At 39.1% G+C, this 23704-nt stretch overlaps 1 protein-coding gene across 2 annotated transcripts in view; it reads right to left on the bottom strand.

Annotated features, from left to right (window-relative positions):
- The window catches only part of CSMD1 (CUB and Sushi multiple domains 1), a 2110588-nt gene that overhangs the window by 1066913 nt on the left and 1019971 nt on the right, over positions 1 to 23704 (bottom strand). For both annotated transcript variants that reach the window (XM_017501161.1, XM_017501162.1), the window contains exon 5: positions 14563 to 14770. In XM_017501161.1, the coding sequence (XP_017356650.1) occupies positions 14563 to 14770 (208 nt within the window). The remainder of the gene's footprint in view (positions 1 to 14562; positions 14771 to 23704) is intronic.

Genomic DNA, 23704 nt, shown 5'->3' with positions numbered 1-23704 from the left:
TACAACAGCTCCATAAAAAATAAATACTGTTATATGCACTTTGCAGATTAAAAACAAAAGATTAAAAACAAAACAAACAAATAAACAAAAAAACAGGCCCTGGCACTAGTAGCCCAAGACACCACAGCCGGATAAATCATGGGGCCGGGATCCCAGTCCGAGTTGTCTGGCTCTTTTCCCCAGGAACCTCTAATGATTTAAAAGGCCTCAGACATTGTTACGCATCCTCACACGTCTAAAATTACCTGTAAGTCACCTGGGTAGAAAGCCAGTTACCAGGAAAATATACTCAGGGGACTTGGGACAGGAAACTGTCCTGAGGCCACCTCAGGGCCCTAGTGAAGGGCAGCCCCCATTCTGTGTTTAATGTTTCTCTCTATGTTACTTGTTCATAAACCCCATTTATCAAGCTATATTTTTCAAACCAAAGTTCATGTGTGTCATGATAGAGAACATGTGGAATGTATGCTCAGGACCAGTTCCAGTTCCATGGATGGAGGGACATTGCTAACTCTGGTTAGATGTTCCCCTAGTCTGGCAGTGTCTGATGGGGCTGTCGCAGCTCCAGACCATACAGTAGTCCTGAAAAATTCAGGTCGGGAACCTCTCAGACTGCGCTCACGCCCACCACCTGCACGGTGAAGCCATCCTGCAAAGCTGGTGGCAAGCTTAACTTCAAATGTCACCGTCATGCTCCCAATAAAATGCCACACGTGCACACAGTGTACTGAGCCAAATTCCGATCCGTTGCACAAAGAAACTGACGACTACAGATGATGAGCCTCTGTTTTCCTATTCAGACTTTCTGATTCTAAAGTGGTCGGTACTTTTGGTTCTAAGGCAATAAACCCAAATAAAGAGACACATTGATATGTTTTATAATGTAAGGTGGCATTAAATAATGACTACCTCATGTTGAATACAGCACTAATAAGTATACTATTTTGATTTTTCATCTAAGGGTGTGTATGTATATATATATATATGTGTGTGTGTGTGTATTATATGTATTATTGTGTATATATATGTATTATTGTGTGTGTGTATATATATACACATATATATATATATATATATACACACACACACATATATATATATACACACACACACATATCAAGGTATAAATATATATATATATATATATATATATATAGCCAAGTAAAATATTTGGATTCTTCAAGTAAGAAAAAATATAGATAGGGGTTTCATTTGAACAAATTCCCAAGACTTGTTACTCATTTTTTATGAAAACTGATTTATTGGTTCAAGGTTTAGTGTCTACATCATAAACACACACACACACAAATATATGTGTGTCTGTGCATGTGTGTGTGAGTGAAGGGAGCTCAAATACACAAAAAACTAGAGGCAACAGAAGAGAAAGAGGAGCAAGAAGAAAGCCAGAAAGGAAGAGATAGTTTGAATCCATGTCTAGAAAATGAATACTATATTTCAAGCTTTAGTGCAGTTCATTATAAGCCTTACAAAACAGCACTTTGGAATTTGGTGAAGGCTTGGGAAAGATGGATTATTCAAACACAGAGAGAATCACTGACCTCATGGGGGGCTGTGACCACATTTTTATTACTGTGCTCATGCTCTTAGCTTTGAGAAACACTGTGGCTTTTATGTTACTTAGGAGGGACTTACCATGAAAAATTACACCACAGATCCTGTACTTCAGGAGAGGATATGATGGATGCCACGGGAGCCTTCCTCATCCCTTTTCACAGTTTGTGGTAAATTAGAAGGTATCTAAGAAGCACTGATGGGTTATAAATTTAAGTCCTACTTCATGCTTTACAAAATTCCCACACCATGTACAAAGCACATTTTCAGAGAATAAATTATTTTAAAGCAGGCATATCTGTTTTTGTTTTTTAGGGTTACATATTGCATTGTTTTGTTTTACCTTTTTTAATAAAAAGTAAATGAATGCACACCTACCCTCTTGTCTAGTCTTATATGAACACAGAAACACACATGTGCATGCACACTCAACACACGTGTGTGCACACTCAAACATCTGTGCATGCACATGTGCACACTCATACAAACACACATGTGAGCGCACAATGTGCATGTGCACATACAAACACATGCATGCACTCATACAAACACACGTGCATGCACACAAACACATGTGCATGCACACACATACACACATACAAACACACATACACACATACAAACACACATGTGCATGCACTCATACAAACACCTCCTAGTATGGGAATCTCCGTGCATGGCAGAACTGTTGCACTCACAGAAGCTGGCTAGGTTGATGCCAGAATTCTCAACACAGCGTCTATGAATCAAGTAAATTCTTCAGTGCTGAGTCTGTACTCTAGGTCTGTCTGACCTTTCAGTAATTTTTTGGCCCAATTCATTGTGCACTCTTGCTTTGAACATTTCAAACCATTTTGCATGACTCAATTTTTTTTTTCTAACTGTAGCCTAAAGTTTCCCTGGCTACCCACTGACTCCTGGTTAAGCCAGACCCCACCCTCTCTCTCCTGCTCTCTTTGCTGTCTCAAAGTCCTGTCTTTTCCTCTTCATTATATGCAGACCCCATCCAGAACTGGGGAATCTCATATCTGGGAGCTGCAAGTTCGGAAGAACAGGATTTCTCAGGTCACTTAAAGGCACCACCCTAAAATATCTCCAAAGAGCCCTTTTATTTTATTCTAATTAATTAATTAATTAATTTTTGAGTTGGAGTCTCGCACTGTCACTCAGGCTATAGTGCAATGGCACAATCTCGGCTCACTGCAATCTCCGCCTCCTGAGTTCAAGCAATTCTCCTGCCTCAGCCTCCCCAGTCGCGGGGACTACAGGCATGCACCACCATGCCCAGCTAAGTTTTTTGTATTTTTAGTAGACGCAGGGTTTCATCATGTTGGCCAGGATGGTTTCGATCTCCTGACCTCGTGATCCACCCGCCCCAGCCTCCCACAGTGCTGCTATTATAGGTGTGAGCCACCACACCAGCCAAGAGCCCTTTTATTTTAAACTACCGCTGGACCCTGTGATCTTGCGAAGACACTGGATGAAGAAAGGGCTTTATAACTTCCCTCACCTGGCTGAGAGCATCAACATTCTCCCTACAATCCTTCTCTATGTTTCTAAAAGCTCAGTGAAAACTCTTCCAGGGCGTTCACTGAAATGTAGATACCTGAGCACACTCAGACATCCCCAGCCAACCTTTCTAGCCATAGGTCCTGGACAATTGAGTGTTGGACACCTTTTCAGTTTGAGGTGAAATTTGAAATATCATGGCATAGCCACATGCAAAGCCAAGCAACTGACTTTCCTGGCTACCAAAAGCCAGATCCTTCTCCTTCCTTTTTCTATTCTATCAGCAGACCTTTATAAATTATAAGTGTCCTATTTTTTCAGCCTACTCATTATTTAGCTTTTCCAAATCCATGCAACATAAAAAAATCCTCATAATTTTCCTAAAGCACTGTTTTCCTTAAACTGTGAGATTTGAGGGACAGAGTGAACATTTGCTGAACATTTTACCATGAAAAATTTATTATGTTTCAGTTTCACTCAAGGGCCTGCCTTTAAAATGTTAAAGTGATTTATTTTTCTTTTCCTTTCTTTCTTTCTTTCTTTCTTTTTTTTTTTTTTTTTTTTTTGAGATGGAGTCTCACCCTGTCACCCAGCCTGGAGTGCAGTGATAGGATCTCAGCTCACTGCAACCTCTGTGCCCCAGGTTCAAGCGATTCTCCTGTCTTAGCCTCCCAAATAGCTGTGTTTGCAGGTGCACACCACCATGTCCAGCTAATTTTTGTATTTTTAGTATAGACAGGGTTTCACCATGTTGTTCAGGCTGGTCTCGAACTCCTGACATCAAATAATATGCCCGCTTTGGCCTCTCAAAGTGCTGGGATTACCGATGCGAGCCACCGCATCCATTCAAAATTTAAACTGATTTGTATTATATTATGAAAACACTGGATTGCTTTCTCCCACCTTACTGGAATGTGTTTATACACACAGCATCTATCCGGGTTCTATGGGAGAAAGCAATCTAGCACATGCACTTCTTCCTTGACACACACCGTGCCTGAAACAGCAGCACAGGTTCTTCCTGTCCCTATGCTTCCCATGCTCAGAGACTACACAAAGCCCAATGTTTCCATAACATGTTCTGTGATGACCTCACTGAGGAACGCTTTCTTTCTTCTCTGAACACCGACAGCATCTTTGCACCTGTACTGCTGGTTTGCTGTTTATCACACATGGCATGATAATGACTAATGGGCATGGGGGTTAGCTGTCTCGTTCCTGGTATAGTGGTAGGTTTCTGACATTTACGTTCATATTCACCCTGCAAGATAAGTATGCTTAATCTCATTTTTATACTCAGGAAACAAATCTCTGGGAGTTTGGCTCTCAGAACCCAAATGGTGAAGGTATAAAGGGGAGGAACACCATTTTTAATTCCTTAGTTTCTCACTTGAAGGCCAATTCTCCTTTGAGAACTGTGAAGGATGAAGAGGGATTTGCTGATAAAGCAGAAGAGAGAGTTTCCAGACAGAGAAAATGGATTGGAAGCAGGAAACTGCACGTTGGAATCAGGTCACTAGCAGCAGCGCAAAATGGAATGTAAATATTGACAGGCTCAGGCCAGGGTAGTCTCTGCACCACGTCAAGAAGCACAGCCTTATCCTAACTCCAATTTCCAGCTGTAAATTGATACCCTGCCCAAAAGAAATGGTTCACGTTCCAATCTGCTTGGCACATTGCAACATCATCTACCTGATCTCTGAGAGTCACAGTGAATGGTCTGACATCAAAAGACAGAAATCTGCAACAAACAAAACAGCTCAACTTTTTAACTCCATGTTCTTGAAAAGAGCTCAAAACGATTTTACTTTCAACACATGCCTATTAATAGACCTGGAAATAATAATATGCCTGAAAATGTAGGAAAGCTATTGAAGTATGATGATTTTTTATTCCCTTTTGATGTCACCTCTAAGACATAGTAATCCTCTGGACAGCTGGGCGGGTTCTGAAAACTAAATCAGAGTCTCTGAGCAGTGAGACCTTGGTGAGTCTGTGAATCCTAAATCTGAATCTCAATATTGAACCTGGGTTTTCTGGATCATCTCGATTTTAACCCAGCAGCCCATTATCAATATCACATGGCATTTCAACAAAGACAAAAGAGCTTGCATCAAATTCTGAAATAGCACAACTACTGAAATGTTGTCCAGTTTGGAGGAAAACCCGAAAATATTATGAATAATAATTAGCTATGGTTTTAGTTCTGTGTTTGTCAAATATGTATGCCACTCACAAACACCTTCACCCATCACAACTCAGGCTCTGGAGCACAGAACAGCAGCACCAACCAGAACTTAATAATGGTCAGAAACGGAGAATCTCTGGACTCCAGAACAGCTGGATCATAATCTGTGTTTTGAAAAGATCTCTGGTGAGTCCTGCACACATGAAAGCTAGACAGGCACATTTAATAGATAAAGATATACTTCAGTCAAAATTCCACTGTTCTCACATTTTATTTTTACTACGTGATATATAGGATCTGAACCAGGACAGCATTTTGCTTTTCATTCACAAAGTTGAAGGGCATATATAAAAACAGCCCTGAATGTTAAGCAATGCTGATTATGGTTGATTATATTTCCAAACAGCAAGGAAGGGTCATCATTTAGGTCCCAATTTTTCTTTTGAAGTGATATTACTGTGGTTATTGTCACACAATTCACAACCAAAGTAACATAAATGTTTTAAAAGTTGAGTGAAGAAGTAACACTGTTTTTATAACTTAAAAATTTGAAGGTTAGTTGCTGAAGAGAGACTTTTAGGACTAGATACAGGTTAAAACTGTTTTTCAAAGCAGTTTCTACTTCAAAAGGTTGTTTTTTTGTTATAGGGCAGAAATCTGAACTCTCTATGGCACTGTTTTTTATAGCAGTACACATGCAGCTGCTTGTAGAAATCGCTGTATGGGGCAGGCATTGTGCTAAGGGTTTTCGAAGCGTCTGCTCATTTGCTCTAGTTAGCAGCTCTCCGAAGGATGTGGCCATCACTTCCGTTTTACAGACAGCAATCTGGGACTTCCAGGCTCTAGGTCATCAAACTTAGAGGTCATAAAGCCAAGACTAGAGCCCAAGCCTCATTCTAACCGAGGCCTCGATCAGTGATCTTGGCTTGGCAACTATGCTTCTATGGCCTGCTCATGGAAAAGTAATGAAAACACAGAAGAGGGCACTGCCCGTCCCTCTCCAAGCTGGGTAAGCCTGGCTTCTTGGCATACTGGAACCAGCTGTGGTAACAGAGACAGAAAACCTGGTTTCTCTTGTAGCCCATAATAGCACTCCTTAGGGTAGGAAGGGTAAAGCGCATGATCTATTTATGACGCAGTTCTTTTTTCCCCAAACAATAAAGTAATTGCGTTAAAAGGTTTCTCAGGAGCCATCTATTTTAAGTGTATAATTCAAAAATATCAAAGCCTTTATGATATCTAATCTTTATTAAGAAATGATACTGTAATTCTCTAAAAGATTTGAATCAGAAGAACTTAGGTACTTGAATTTATTAAAGTCAAAGGTGGGAAACAATGTTCTAGGCCACCGCTCAGTTAAAGGGCACATCAAGCTTGGATAGCATGTGCCAACAGGAAGGAACTCAAGCAATAAAACGTCACATTTGTTGGAGGACTATTGGATGGCACAGAATTACCTTATTCTCCTAACCAGTCCTCCATGAAATTGTGCAAACCTTCAGAAGAAAGAGAAAAATTAGATATTCATGGCTTTGAGAGAAACTCTAAATAAAATATCAAAAATGCACAATCAGAACACCAGGTTTGCAAATCGGCTGATTTCAGGAATCAGTGAGAATTTACAAGCATTATCTGAGAATCATGGAGTTGTCACAATGGCCCTTTAGAAGGCAGTGTGTTTTTAAATGAGAAATTTATTTAACAGTGCTAATTTAGTTTTATTTTTTTATTGTTACCAGCATGAAGGGCCACATACAAAAAGAAGGAAGAGTGATTACAAAAAAATGGGTATTTCATAGTTTGTGAAATAAATTTTAATCCATAAAAGTTTTTTTTCCATTGCCTACAACTTACATTATTTATAGGAAATGTGTTTTTCAATAAAATAAGGTTAATTTGCGGAAATTTGACACAAGAGAAGTATGACACCAGAGCTGCAGAGTTCATCTCTGCCCTAAGAATGGTAAGGATGGAGACAAGGAATTCTCTCCTGGGATAATTATTTTTCCGACTGGTCCCATCTTTAGAGATCAGGGATGTTTTCTTTTTCTGTCACTCCTTCAAGTGGAAAATTTTATAAAAGCTTAGAGTAAAATATTACATTTTATCCATAGCTAACACCATTTCATAAATTATAAAAATGTTCTGTATTTCAAATATGTATTCTTTGAAATAGTTTTTTTTAACTTTATTGAATTTCTGGTATTAACCCAAATTAAAAGATTACTCTAGAATGCTATTTCTAGAATTTGTGAAGAAATCTGACAGGCTTAATTCTAGGCAACAGGATAGCCACCGGCTTCTCAGAGTTACAGGGGCACCTGCTGGTGAGTCCATCCCTTTCGTGAGGAAGGAGAAGGGAGGGCAGGGAATCATTCCTAGGGTCTATGCTCCTGGTAGTGAATCAGAGAGTCCAGCTACCCCTTCACAGAATGCCACCTCCGTTGCTCCTGGAGGTTAATTCTGACATGAAAGATTCTGCCTTCAGTGTCTGCTAGAGATGGTGTTTTTCAGAGGTACAGGAGGGAAAATGTGTCTTGTAAAATCACACCTGACTGGTGCCTCTGCAAGAGACAGCCTACCAGTTTCACCCTGTTTGTAGGATTGCAGCATCTTTCCCAGCAATTCCTTCACTGCCCAGTGGCTTAAACCATCCCCAGCCACCAGCTGAGAGAAAAGGTGGAGATTGGAAATCAGTTCTGTGTAGACATCGTGGAGAAGGTACTTAATTCACCCAGGTGAAATAAAAATATCTGGGATAATGTATGTGAACAAAAGCCACCAATCAAGTTAGAAATTCTCCACATAGTAGAATTAGCTGGTATTAAAATTTTTTTTTATTATTTGCCTATTGAGTTTCAGGGTGGAGGTAACTAGGTTTTGGGGTAGTCTGTGGTGGCCAGTTTTCTTTACCCACCTAAGACTTCAGCGGGTCACAGTTGCATATACCACCCTGACTAGTCGCATCTTTATGCACTAGCTTCATGTAACATCAGCCTGTCATCTACGTGTCCTCTTAGAAGCCCGATGATACCCGTCATTATGTTATATCCTGAAATATGCATAACAGGCAAGCATGCTAAGATGATTACATTACTGTATAGTTAATAACGCTGGAGAGAAACCTGTAAGGGTAGCTGATGGTGACACCGCCACACAGGAACAGAGCTGGGTAGGAATCAGAAGTGGCAGCGTGCTTTCCTTGTATGCACTGAGGCTGAAGGCTGCTGAGGAGATTCTAGGATGACAGTGGAATGCTCACACACTACTTTCATCTTCCTGTTTTAAAAGTCAGCAAAGAAATGTGACCTCAACTTTTTTAAATAGAGGAGGAAATATACGTTGGGGCTATGTCTGTTCAAGTCTCCACGCAGCCTCTTTGCTTGCTGGATGGTTGATTATTTTACTTCTTTGAAGCCTATTTTTCTCATCTATAAAACGGGAATTGTAGCATCTCCAAGTAGCAGTAGGGACTATTGTTTACATTTTCCTGTTATATAACAAATACTCAGTGATTCTTAGTAGTAAATGTCTTTTAGAAAAAAAAATATACCATTTAAAAAATTAGAAAAGACATTTTCATTAAAAGAGGGGTTTATGAATAGAGCTTCAATATCATGTTAATTATGTCCTTAGACCTTCAGCTGGCATGTAGAAGTTCAAGAAAAGGAGAAATGTGTATACATATGCATGTGTGTGTGTGTGTACATATATTACGTATACTATGTATATTTATTTTTATAAATACATAAGTATATTTATAAATATTTATTTCCTGTTTATGTTATACTTGCTTCCATGAAAATGTGTTGAGGTGCATACCTTACGACATGTTCCTGGAATACAATTACTGACTCCAAATTTAAGATAGAAAACATGGGGCTGGCTGTCATGGTTCAGGACTGTGTAGTCCCAGTACTTTGGGAAGCCAAGGCAGGAGAGTCACTTTAGTTTAGGATTGTGAGCAACATAGCAAGTCCCTGTGTCTACAACACTTTAAAAATTAGCCAGGTCTGGTGGTATGCACCTGTATTCCCAGATACGAGGGAGGCTGAGATGGGAGAGTGGCTTGAGTCCAGGAGTTCGAGGCTGCAGTGAGCTATGCTAGAACCACTGTACTCCAGACTGGGTGACAGAAGGAGACCCAGTCTTAAATGAAAATATACATATAAAGGAAAACACAAAAAACAAATCTGTCCATTTCAGTTGGTGACATTGGGGCATTGCTGGGTGATCTCCTCCATATTCATACATCATGTCATTGCTTTTCCAAAACCATTTTTCCCCCAAAAGATTGAACTGTTAATATGGAATAGGTCAAGTCCATAGGAACAAAGAAAGATGGAAAGGCCACAGTTGACCGGGGCCAAAGAGGCCAAACCAAATGCTCTGTGGGTCCCTGGCTGGAGCCCTCGCCCAGAACAGGCATCAGTAAAATGGCCAGAGGAAACCAAACCAAGTCTGAAAGTGAGTTAGTAGCACTGGGGCTTCATTAATTTCTTCATGCCAATCATTACACTATGGTTATGTAAGATGTTAGCCTGAGGAAAGCTAGGTTTAGGACATACGGCAACTCTCTGTGCTAGGTCTGCAAATTTTCTGTAAAATGAATTCAAAATTGTTAATAATAACAGGAGGAGGGAGAAGATGAGGCCTCCTTCCTTTTATTTTGGGGCAGGTGAGAGAAGGGTTGATTTCAGGGAGTTTGTTTCTGAGCATGTTCCTCTATAATTCTCCCTTGTTAGAAATTAAATAGAAACCAAGTCACTTATCAATTAAGTGACAAGTTGGGTAAATATTGGATATTTTAATTGACCCTTCAAGGGTCCTTTGAAGCTCAGTCAGCTTTACCCATTTCTCTGAAGTTTTGTTTTAACATCAGCCAATCACTGATTAGACTGATTTAATAGTGAAATTGTACTGGGTTAATGAGAACAAAACACACTAAGGTTACAGAACTGTCTTCCCAGAGTTTCCCTTGTGAATTTGCCTCAATGTGGGCAAAAGAGTCTCAAGTTATGCTGGTTAATGAAAAACAGAGCTTATGCCTTAAAAAAATCAAAAAGTAACAGATTTTTCTCTTGAAGTAATAAGGCAGGCCTAATCCAAACTCGAAGAAGCATTCTTGCATTTATTATGGCTGATCTTTTCCAGTAAGGGAGATCACACCACCTGTTTGTTTCACTAGTGTTATTTCTGTAGTGTTCTTCCAGTACTCTGCATGCCCCACTAAGCATGAAGATAATGGGATGGACAGTAGGTGGGCAGTGGGGGATTTCCACATGGAGGGGAGCAGCTGAACAATTGCCCCAGGATACAAAGGCACATGAACATAAAGACATGTATGAGTTCACTGGGGCAAACTGAACAGGGGTGGGGAAAGCCTGGTGGGGAGGAAGCCAGGATAGAGCCAACTAGGCAGCTGTGGACAGCCTGGAAAGGTTGTCCTTCCACGACTGAGGCTTCCAGGCTCTGTCGTGAGGAGCTGACCCTCAGTCACAGAAGTTAAGCCATGGATGTATCTAAATATGAGTTGCGACACATTTTCAATGCATTTATTTTTATTTCCTTTTTCCTTTTCTTCTCTATCCCCCACAAACTCCCTGTTACAGAAGGGGTTGTTCGCATGGTTCTTCTGTGATATAAGCGCATATTTTAAAGAGAGTAAATGTTCCTACAGCGTTCCCAGCCAAGACTCTACAACCTTAATCCCGTTAACCATCAGGTCTTAATTTAGAAACCATAGAGGGAGAACACTGAAATCAAATCAAATTTCTTTCTTCTTGATATTTTTAGAGGTACAAGTTATAGGCTACACCATCAAATCTCTTCAGAAAAAAATAACACTTGGCTAGCTTACCCACTGCACATTTCCTTTCTAATTGCAGGAAAAAGAATGACTAGACCATGCTATAAAGTGACTAGAAATGGCAACTCTCTATTAAATTAAGGGATTGATAGGAAGCCAACCTGCATAAACTTAGAACCTGACTAATAAAAAAAAATGCCAGTCTCATCTAATGTACATATAGCCTATGAGGTTGAAATTACTAATCCACTGTATGTTTAATATACAGATAATTTTGGCACATGACATCATCCCCTATATTTAGACTGCCTTCGTCGTTGCCATGGCAACACTGACTTAAAACACAGCTGAGTAGGTAATTTCACTCCAAATTAAATGAAAAGAAGACTAATCCTATTGTTCTTAACAATTTTCCAAGTAGCTTCTTCTTAGAGTGCCCTTGCTTACATGTCCTGTTTTTAAAAATAGATTATCAGGAAATTTTTGTGTGTGTCTGCACTGACTGCACTCACAGCCACACACTGCCCTCCTGGCTCTGTGGAATGACCTTGTGCTGAGGGAGAGGTCACGCCACCCACAATGCTCCTCAGAGCTGTCCATGCAACTCTGGAATGGGCAAACATTTTCAACATATACCAATTTGGGTCATTTAATATTTCAGAGACTATCACGCTAAAATAATAGTCTTTTTAAGGTAAGTCATACTATGCATTTTTATAAGCCTATAATTATTCACTTACACTTCACATAATTCTGTTTTCTGTTTTAAATGTGCTCCTGTAGATTTCCATAGTTATTTAGGAGAACCATCTCTTTCTTTTTAGCTTCCACTGAAGAGTCATTGAAAGCTGAGACTTCCACTTAAAGGTAGCCCTTATGGCTGTGTCAAGATATTTCTTTCGACTATTATGATAAACATCAAATGTCACACACACACAAAACCCTCTGCTGACCCAGCACATGTGCCAAATTGCTTTTTCATCTCCATCATGACAGTTACCTGTTCGAAGCTTCATAATCCAGCCTGCAGTCCTGAAACAGAGAAACTGTACTTCTCTGACAGGGCACGGAAGCTCAAACTTGGACTACACTGACTGGGGGGCTATACAGAGGGAGTAGAAAATGTCCCAGGGTCGGAGACCTTGAACCTGAGCTCTGAAAGGGTTCCATCGGCTTTGCCATCTGCACATCTGAGATTTACTTTTAAATGTACACATCTCAACCTGCACATATTTCAGGTGTATTTTTAAATCTATAATAATAGATAACAAAATAATGGTAGATAACAGTAATTATAGTGACTCTGCAGAGCTTTGCACCAAGCAAACAGGACAACATAAGTCGTCCTAAGAACACAAGTGTAAATACAACTCTACCCCTGGCTAATCATGGCTATTTGAAGGCAGCAGCTAAGCTAACAGGCAACAGAGTTTATCAGTCATGAAGGCACACAGGGTCAGAGTTCCCACTGAGAACTTTCCCACCAACTTCCCTGGCAAATACCCAGAGAGATTCCAGAGACCTAGAAGATGTCTTCCAGTGTGGATTCAGGCACTGAGAAGACAGGGGCAATCCCCCTGGCTAGCAGGGCTTGTATTCTCTCTGTGACAAGTTGACATAAAGTGCTACAGTGGTCCCGCCAGCCTTTCAGACAGAACACACTTGTCATCACAGTCATGATCTGCACTTTCTGACATAAACTCGGTTTGTTTGGCAAAAGTTGCCACGAGTCATGGGTTCTAGAATCACTAACAAATCGTCCTCACTTTCTTCTACCTCTCTCCCAACCTGACATTTTACCAGCAAGGCCCTCAGTCAATGCCCAATACATCTAGACTCTCCTAAAAATAAGACCATTAACATGAAGCATATAAATTCTGAGAATCACTCCCTATGTAGTTTACACTTCAATGATTTTCTGAAAACCACAATAGTGTAATTCTAAAGATAGAAAGTGTTTAGATCACTTGAGTATCTTTAGATGACTGGCAGAGAATAGGCACTCAACAGATGTTTGATTAATTCAGCTTTTAAATATTTTTTAACAACAGCCTCTCTTTTTAGGAATAGACCTGTCTAAGGTCACAAGGCCTTCTTTTGGCAGAACCTGTGGTAGAATTTAGGTTCTCCAGCTCTCAGCTCAGCTTTTGTTTCCATGAACTCTGATGTTAGACACAGTGAGATAGGTACTGGTTTAAACAAATTCCTGAGTGTTTAAAGTTAAAATTGCACAACATACATTAAGCAGATGGGTCTTGGATAATCTAAAAGTGTCGTTCAGCATGAATACAACTGAACGCAAAGGCCATTGAGGTAGAGTCTGTTTAGTGTTTTCCTCCCTCTTATTTGGAGTAACAGCTAACACAAGCACAGTAAACCCAGCAAGGAAAGGACTTCTCTGTGAATAGGAGCCCTCCACGTTGAGCCTCGTGTTTTGGGAAACAAAGTACAGTCCAATTCAATTCCAACAATGGGTTTGAAACAGGTGTCATATTTACAATGTGCTTCACGTTTGACATTTTTATCCTTTAGCCTTTGCATTGAAATGAAACTGTAACCTGCGGACATGCTCAGTGACTCATTTCATATTCTCCTCTTCCTACACATAGATGGCCGAGATTTTCTCTGTGTCTACTTGAGTTTCACCACACGTATACTGGTTAGTCATATTTCAAGATCTAAAACAGACAACTGAAGCAGTTTTGAAGTGTTAAGAATTTAAATAATAGAAACAACCACAACAACACAATTTAACATGCAACAAATGACTTAGTTCGAGGTAGAATGTAAGGCTTTGCACAGCTATGCTTTTAATTCTCTCTTTCAAATTGCACTTACAGACACAAACAAAACTGTTCTTGCAATCAAGACCATCACACCAAAATAGGCTGTACTTCATAAGATCTTGCTTTCCTTTGCCTCCACTAGGGTACACACTGGAGAACTGACCGTCCTGTGATTAACTGTATGCATAGATTGGACTAGGTTCTGTGTTAAGTGGGTGTGCCTTTGAGGATCTTGTAGCCACAGGCACTACCCATACGTGGCTACGTAATGTGTTACGTGGCCTTCACCAAGAAAAAGAAATGTACAATCCCATAACTGCAGCAGTCTCTCAACGTGAGATAAAAGAGAATACACAATCTAAAACTATCTGTTCACAGTGAAACAGCTCCAGACCAAACCCAAAACTAACTAGCCTTACTTCGTTTCCTTAAAAGAGTCCAAAAAAGAGAGCGCTGTAAGTTCAAGCACACAGATCACTCCCCAAACTCCAAGCACCAGCACAAAGACAGCTTAGAAACTTTGAAATGAGTCACACTAAAGGTAACTTTTTCAGAGCCAAAAAAGCAAGGCATAAAAAGAACACTCGTGCTTGTCAATGAACAACCGGAGACAAGCAGTTCTCCAAGCTCGAAGCTCGTTGGGGGAAAACCGGGAAAACACACCTGCACCCTGTGTGCCATCTCTTCCCAGGACTTACCATATGGATGGAGCTTCTGTGCCACTGATCTCTAAGAAATCGTATCCTTCTTCCAGCTGAAAGTCAGTGAAGACCAGAGCAATGGTGTCCCCAGGCTCTGCGAGAATGGTCCAGGTGCAGTCAGCATTGTTCTCATACTCTGAAGGGAAGTGCGGGCTGGAGATGGAGCTGCTGGTCCCACGTAAGGTTCCTCCGCAGGCTCCCTCAGCTGCAGGGACAGAAGCAGAAGGAAGGCATCACATCTCAGGGCGCTTTCATACACGAGTGTGTCCACAAAGTGTCACTCTTGATCAGCAACAAATATTTTCTGAACCCCTAATTGAGGCACTCCATCTGAAAAAGAATCACTTTTGATATGTTAATGAGTTCTATGAAAGGCTTACAAAAGTCTACCCTTTAAATTGTATTGCTAATTGAATGGCCATTGTGGGAAAGATGGAAATGGAGGCTTTTCTAAAATGTGGAATGTTTAGTTGCCATGTACTTGACATTGACAGGCAGCCTGACAAGGTTTTCAAAGATTTTCTCTGAATCCTGGAAGACGGAGCTATGTAAGCTATGTTTTCAGACTGAAAAGCATGTGGCCATTTTTAATTGATTCATGGATACCTGTCTTTGAGAATACGGTTCCCTTAAAAGAAATGGTTGCCCTAATTTTATTTTCTGTAGAGTTGGCATGAATTTGGGTTTTGAATTTCAGATAGCTATTGAGTAACGTAACAGAGGCACATCACCTCCTAAAACTGTTCTTGGTAGAAAATAGGTGCATGAGACATAAAATGGAATATATTGGAAAACTGAGAAGTGAGAGGCCAGTAAAGATAAAAGTGCATTTAAAATACAAACTGACGTTGTAAAAATTATTGGTTAGAAGAGAAATAGATCTTGCAAAGTTTGTTACAGAGTAAAAAACATTCTGTTACATTTATATCATCTATTTCAAAATATTAGGTACATATTATGTACATATTAAACTACATGTGTGTATAGATACATGAAAGAGAAGCATTTTAAAATAACATGTTTTAAAGCATTTTTTAAAATTCGTTCCTTCCCTCCTTTCCTTCTTTCTTTTCTTTCTCTCTTTTTTCTTCTTCTTTCCTCAAATACTGCCTATCCAGAATGTATATTTAACAGTCATTGATTCTGATACTGCAGTGTGGATGATATGTAAAAGTCAGCCTGTTACCAAGAATGGGGAGTTTGCCTTAGGCAGAGCTTGTGTGACCAGCCCTGAGCTCTCACAAAATGCATATAATTGACCCTACACACACACCTTCTTTCCACCAAAATTATGGCAAAGTGGGAGGAACCGACATCCTTTTAGTGACTCTTCGCAAGTTGCAAGTTCTAGTATTTCTTTCGTCTTTCAGGGACGTGCTTTTATTTCGGCAGGACATAAGCATCACGGAATGTTGAAATAGACCACACCTTGTCGGCAACAGTGAGAAGGTAACACAGGTCCCTTCTGATTAGCTGCCTTCAGTTTACTCAGAAGAACGTCAGGGACACAGGGGGAGTTGAGAGCACACTGTTTTAGTTCCCAGAGTTTGGAGGATTGCATTTTCCATCCTGCCTATGGGATGCTAGCGTGGTCTACACGCTAGGTGTCCTCATGCTGCTTATGTCAACTAATGCATGGCAGCTATAGACTGGATGTCTTTGACAGGTTCACTTGGGGGAAAATTGTTCCCTTCAAACATCAGTGAAATCAAGACTGCGTGAGGGATGGGTGTTCTTGTGTTTCAGTAGCCGGTCAGTTCGGCACGCCCACCCAAAGCATGTGGCGCTGTGGAAAGGGCCGCTCATATTTTGTAGGACATCTCAGTACACTCATTTTCGAGATCCAAAATTTATTTTTAAATGAATAATTATTAAGTGAAGGGATTATAAAAATAATGCTATCATGGTAATGTTTTCTTTTAAAAGTGTAAAATTGAACACGAATAAAAATAACTGTGTGCATACTGCAATTTGAAAACTGTGAAAATAGTTCCTTTGGCCACAACCAAATGTGTCTCCTGCCCCCCGCCCTGCAGGGGCACCTTTGTGCAAACACACACACATCCCTGGTCAACTGAGAACCAGCTCCACATGGCCCGGCAGGCCACGGTTTTTATTATACCCTTGAGAACAGCTCGTAGGAATGTGATCATACATATACATTTCCCAGTTAAAATTGCATTAGTGAAAACAGAGATAAAAATCAGTAACAAATAAAAATAAGAGGAAGCACATAGTCCAATAATGAGGAAAAATACAGTGGCCACTACTGAGAATCAGACATTGTGCAGAATTCAGCTCTGAGGCCCTTGGGCTGGGATAATGGTGAATCAGGTTAGCAACTAAAAATGAGACACACTTCGTGCTTTTTTTCTTTAAACTGAAATTTAATTATCCTCTTCATAAACGGATGAGGTAAACAAAACTAGAGACAGATATTTATCATTGATTAAATAATTCCATATAAACATATCACACATGTATATAAATATTTCTGTTTTTCATGTATGAATATACCATATATATTATTGGTCATTAAAACTATAATTTTATCTAATATTGAGATTTTATTGTTTTCTCTGAGTTCATTATATACTGCAAAAGTTAAGTCATCTCAATGTAAGAAAAAGAGTTCTATCACCTTTATTATATAAAAAGATAAAACATCATAGATATGTGGAATTAAAAGAAAAGTTATCAAAGTCCAAGTTACCAAAATGATGTAGTTGAAAGATTAATGAAATGTATTAATTGAAATCCAAATGCTGAAACTGCATACATTCTTTATAATTCATCTTGTTGGCAAGCAATCCCCCCTTTCAAAGTTTTAGAAGGCGAAAACAAAAAAAGAAAAAAAAAATTCTGACATCAAATGTTTACGAATTTTTGCCATAGCAACCTATGAGCTGAAGCATTGTTTATTGTTTAAAAAGCTATGAAATAGTTTTATTTATGTGCATAGTATAGAATACACATAGAATACAAGTGTATAGAATAAGAAACTTAGCTGGATTCTCCTGGGAAAGCATCTCAGTAACCTTGACCAGAGTCGAATTTAAACCCATCTGACAAGAGTAGTTACAGGCAGCCAACATAAACAGGGACACCAGCCACAGCTCCAGGGCAGGGTCCTGGGTCCCCACCCTGCAGCCATTAGCCCTCTGGTTTCTCTGCTGCTGGAAGGTCCGACGACCTGCAGGCGGTGTCTGGGGAGTTTGTGGGGCTCCAGGCAGTGCATATGTGTTAACTGGTATGAGAGTGTTTTATTATTTTAACGGCTGACAGAACTGTGCTGGTGCCCACTCCTGAGTACCAGTGCTGATCAAATGAGCATACCTCCCAGTCCTGCAGCTCCCTTCTATTTGAGTTGGATAATCTCCAAGGTTACATCTATGTCTAATTTTTGGATCCGCAGAGTCTAAGATCTTAGACACTTAGTATTTACATTTTCCTAAAACTTCACTTGATGAATGAGTAGATCACGGAGACCCTTACTTCACTGGACCAGAAGGTGTACTGTGCTCACTGAATCCAGGTACGACCAGAACATCTACAGCAGACAGGTGTTGCAATTTTATGGTAACTTGGTGGGGAAAGGATTAGATGACATAAGGAAGGCAAAAAAGAAAAGTCAATAAAAATAAAGAAAAAGAGAAATTAAAATAAGGTAGCAGAGAGGAAAAACAATTCTCCCAAACCTGCAGTCACTATCGTATTTTCTTCAGTAGATATTTTAATGCCCATAGAACATTTCAGAATGAGCTAAAGTTAGAATCATGTCAGGATAAATAATATATGCCAGATGTATTAGAATTATTTGTATACCACTCCACATAATATGTTGTAGAATTCTGTTAAGATAATTGGATTGACAACTTGAATATTATGTACATAACACTAACAAAAAGAGTTCATGCTATTACTCACTGGAAAAAAATGCTTAAATCACAGAAAAATCTTTAGTATAGACTGAGGCAAAATTAGTGTTGGTGCGTGTGTATGTGTGTGTGTGTGTCTGCATGCAAGCCTGTGTGTTTGTGTGTACTTGTGTATGTGTATTTACATGTTTGTGTGTATATGTGTGAGTGTAATGTGTCTGTGTGTATACGTGTGTTTGTGTATGTGCATATGTGTTAGTGTTTGTGCGTGTTTTTGTGAATTAACAAAACTTTTAAATTCTTAATTTCATCACTATTTTTATAACGGATTTTATTTTATAAACAGCAACGTTTTATACATATGTAAACATAATAGCATTTCAGGAAGGGCCACATAATTACTATCTTTGATGAGCAAAAGGTTTTTTAAAAGTAAATCAGTTTGTTCTACTTTTAGGTTTATGCAGCTCTGCATGTTGACCCATTTCAGAAATAGTGCAACAGAGGAAGCCATTTTCAAAGCACATTTGGACTAAGAAAAATTAATTTCTTAATTTTTGATATAATATTTACTTGTGAACTTATCTTCCAGTTTGGTTGATAAAGATATTAAATTGCTTCAACATATCACTAAAGTACAGAGACTCTGCTGATGGAAATGGAAACCTTTATCCCTATAGTGCAGATGTGTTGTAAGGACCCAAATTTAGTATATAATTAAATGTACATCATAAGTGATGACTGAAGAGGCATTTTTAAACAAAGTATACTGGAATAACTGAACAGAAATTTTAAAAACATTAATTTAAATATTTCCTCATACAAAATACCTGTTACAGAAATTAAAATGTTTGAATGTATGAAATAATGGGTAACTTGCCACAATAAGATAAAACATATGGTTTCGAATTAAACATTAGCTCGACTAACAGAAACTGTGAACTTTAGTGAAGCAAAAGTAACTTTATAAGTAAACCAATCTACATGTTTATGTTTTTCAAAATAAATGTATAAAAATTAAAATAACACAATAAAAATATTTGCAGCGACAGAGAGGATATTATTTATAATTATTTTATTGTATTTTAAAAACAAGATGCAAAGTGATAAATGGAAAAAAGATTTTAAAAGCCAATTTAAATAAGAATGAATTCCAGAATAAATTAAAAGCAGACATAGGCCGAGTTTCAACCTTTCTTATTATGACAGGCATTTAAATTAAAACAATACTGAAATACCATCTAATATACATTAAAAAGCTAAATTTTGAAAATACATAAAAACCAAGAGTAAGATTGATATATTTGTATGTTACGTACAAATATTAACATGCATTAGCGTAATGCTTCAGGCAATTTATCAACACACGAGTGACAATGAGAGGGCTCATCGTCCCTGGCCAATTATCCAATTTGGGGTCTGATGTTTAGTGAATACATTTTAGGTGTCTAATATGCTGTTCCAAGATCATTATGTGAACTGTTTTGTTTAATCACTTCAAAATTGTGTGATAAAGTGTTTGTTTTGTTTCTATTTCACAGCTACCAAAAGAGAAGTTTTTTTAAAAAATTTTTTTAGAAAACAGAAAGTCCATCAACTGGAAACAATAGGAGACTCAGAAAATATCAACTAAATAAAATTAAAATTAATCAGCATAAACATTCTATTGTAAAACAGAAAAAAAGGGTATAATGTTTGCTCTGTGAAAAGGCAGAACAAATTCGTCCACATTAAGCTATATACATATGTATATTTCTACTTAAGTATAAAGACTAAGAAATACCAACTTTTAAATATAATTGTGGTATTGTAGTACTATAATTGTTATGAGAGATTTTAAAAAATCCTTCAATGTTTTGTCAAGAAATAGTTTAATATCTATAAATCTCCTGATAACATTCATGAATAATGAATGAAACTTTTGAATTCTTAATCATCGTAGATGTAGAACATATAATGTGTTTCTGACACAGTGTATCAACAAACTACATATTTAAAATATATTAGAGATGCTGTTGGTTTTGTTTTAAAATAAATTCTGCCATGAATCTTTTTGGAAAGGAAAGCCTAATTTATAGTAGAAAAATAATTGCCTAATTTGTCTATTAAATATCTGGATTTTGTGTTATATTAAGTAACAAGTAAGACATAAAAATGAAGTAGTATTTATAGCAACATATAATTTGCTATTATAAACAAAACATACTTGTTTGGGGTTTTTCTTCTTTCCTTCAGTTTACCATTCTACAATATATTTTAGATTTTAATAAATTTGTGTATTAAATAGGTACTTTCTTAAAATTATTCAGCTGATCAGGTTTCAAAGCTGTCCTGGACGAGACTGGAGACATTGTTCCTTTTTGTTGTTGTGTTGAGGTGGGAGTCACGCACTGTCACCCAGGCTGGAGTGCAGTGGCATGATTTCGGCTCACTGTAACTTCTCTCTCCTGGGCTCAAATGATCCTCCTGCCTCAGTTCCCAAATAGCTGAGATTACAGGTACTCACCACCATACCTGGCTAATTTTTTGTAATTTTAATAGAGATGGGGTTTTTACCATGATGGTCAGGCTGGTCTCGAACTCCTGACCTCGTGATCTGCCCGCCTTGGCATCCCAGAGTGCTGGGATTACAGGCATAAGCCACAGTGCCCCACCCAGGAGACTATTGTTCTAAGTGAAATAACTCAGAAATGGAAAACCAAACGTCGTATGTTCTCACTGATATGTGGGGGCCAAGCTATGAGGATACAAAGGCATAAGAAGGATTACAATGAGCTTTTGGGACTTGGGGGGAAAAAGTGGGAGGGAGGTGACGATAAAAGACAACATAGATGGTACAGTGTATACTGCTTAGGTGATGGGTGCACCAACATCTCAGAAATCACCACTGAAGAACTTACTCATGTAATCAAATATCACATGTTCCCCAATTACTTAAGGAAAATAAAATAATAACAAAGTTTCAGACCTATAGAAATTTATTGTAATTGCAGAAAATGAAATGCAGGGTCAGGTCTGACTCCTTGAATAGAGACAGGTGGCTGGGAGGTCAACGCACCCTCAGCAACCAGTTAGGTACGAAATGCTTCACTGGGTCATAGCCTCAACCTGGTGGCTGACAATCAACGCTGAATTATTTCCGGTTTCAAATCATGCAATGAGACACTTGCCTTTCTCAATGAATTGGCTCATTCTTTGATTATTTTCTTAATTGTGTTTTATTATCTGAGGACATGGGATTATGATGTTGGCAGTCACAAACTCACTCTCAATTGAGAGAACACAGGGTGTCTCCCGTGGATACTGTATGTGGTGCTGTATTCCTACCTCAGACAACAGAAGAACTTTCAAGACTGCCTCATTTGATTTGTTTCAGCTAAATATTTGGAAGCGAGTTGTTGTATACAAGCAAACATTAACATTAGAATAAACAGCGTCAAAATCTCATTTTCACTTTGCATTAATAGACCCAGGACTGCTAGCATAAGCGCTGCCTCTTAATTCCCTGGTCCCCATGAACAGGAGCCAGCTGCCAAAATCACTGGGAATTGGCTTAGAACTTGACTTTGCAGAACCATGCATTTATGTTAATTAATTTATTCATTCAATACATATGAAAACCAATGCTCTACTAGAATGAGCAGGGAAGGCTTCTCAGAAAATACAATATTTAGGCCAGATTTGAAGGAAAGGAACTATTCAAGGACTGAGCTAGAGGAAGAACATTCCCAACAGATGGAAGAGAAAGAACCACATCCCAGAGGAAGATCTGACATGTGTATATCGACCACAAATGATTATGTACTGCAAATTCCCCATGACCTTTTTGGGTGCATTCTCATGCCGTTGCTGAGATTTCCTGGGTAGAAATATACCAAGTTTTTGTGCAGGAGGCAGTCTCATTCACCAACTGAGGAATAAACAAAAAATCAAAAGCATTTGAGAGGCTGAGGCAGACGGATCACCTGAGGCCAGGAGTTCAAGAGTAGCCTGGCCAACATAGTGAAACATGATTTCTACTTAACATACAAAAATTAGCTGGGTGTGGTGGCATGTGCCTGTAATTCCAGCTACTCAGGAGGCTGAGGCAGGAGAATCACTTGAACTTGGGAGGTAGAAGTTGCAGTGAGCCAAGATCACCCCACTGCACTCAGCCTGGGTGACAGAGTGAGACTCTATCTCAAAAAAGAAACACACAGAGACAATATTCTCAGGATATTAGTTTTAATTAGAATTAGTCCTTCCCTTTGTCAAATCCATGGGTAAAGCAAGAGAGGGAACAACACTAGTCTATGTCCTTTTCCTTTTAATCTGCTCATGTAGATAGCAATATCACGATATCTGATTTCTATAAAAGGAAGTCCAGAATGGAATCAGAAGCAACTCACCACGAATTATCACGGCTTATATCGCCATTCATGTTTCTTTTGTGACCTAGAGAACCCAAGACTTTTAGTTTTTCTCAGTATAATCAAGCACGAATGCCCAATGGCAATAGAACACGCCTTCTGTATATTTTCTATTCAAAGCTGTAAACTACTCACATCGTCACTCAAAATAAAACCAGAGCTTGCCAGGCCCTGAAAGGCATTATGTGAGCCGGACTCTCAGCTTTTCCTATTCTTTATCCTCCACCTCCTTTGGCTCCTGTCTTCCCTGGCTCCCATTTCCTCTTTTTCTCACTGGGTGTAGCCACAGTGCTTCCCAGGGCCAGGGCACCTGTTCCTGCCCCAGCGCCTTTGCACTGACCACCCTGCCTGAGAAGTGGCATCTCCTCAACTGATATCAGAGCCCTTCACAAGGCACTTTCCTGCCCACCTTGTCTGACCACCATATTTAAAATAGCACTCACCCAGATTGCTTCCTGCCTCTCCATCCTGTGTGTTTTACTTCTCGGTGCATGTTGACTGCAAAGCAATGGCATGCAAGCTTTATGAACCTGTTCTTGCACTGCTGCGCACCTGTTCCTAGGAGCCAGCCTGATACTCAGGAAGCATCCTCTCTTCCTCTTTGCTTTCTTCACGCAGTGAATGAAAAGTGAATGACTCTGGCTTTCCTCTAGTTGTATCAGTCACAAACAAGCCTCCATTCAGTTGTCTTTAGCAAGTGTTGGGACTATGACAGAAACGTTTTTAGGGGGCTATGTATGGCATCAAACCATACTCTCTCCAAGAATAGAAGAAGAAAAGTTAGTTATAGAGCTATGTGGCTTTTTAAAGAATGAGGTTTAAAAAATAGTCTGTAAGAACTTACAGTAAAAT

Source organism: Cebus imitator, unplaced genomic scaffold, assembly GCF_001604975.1.
Source record: "Cebus imitator isolate Cc_AM_T3 unplaced genomic scaffold, Cebus_imitator-1.0 Scaffold279, whole genome shotgun sequence".
Taxonomy (NCBI): Eukaryota; Metazoa; Chordata; class Mammalia; order Primates; family Cebidae; genus Cebus; species Cebus imitator.
Note: the sequence above shows the minus strand (reverse complement) of the source record. Positions and strands in the feature narration are given on the sequence as shown.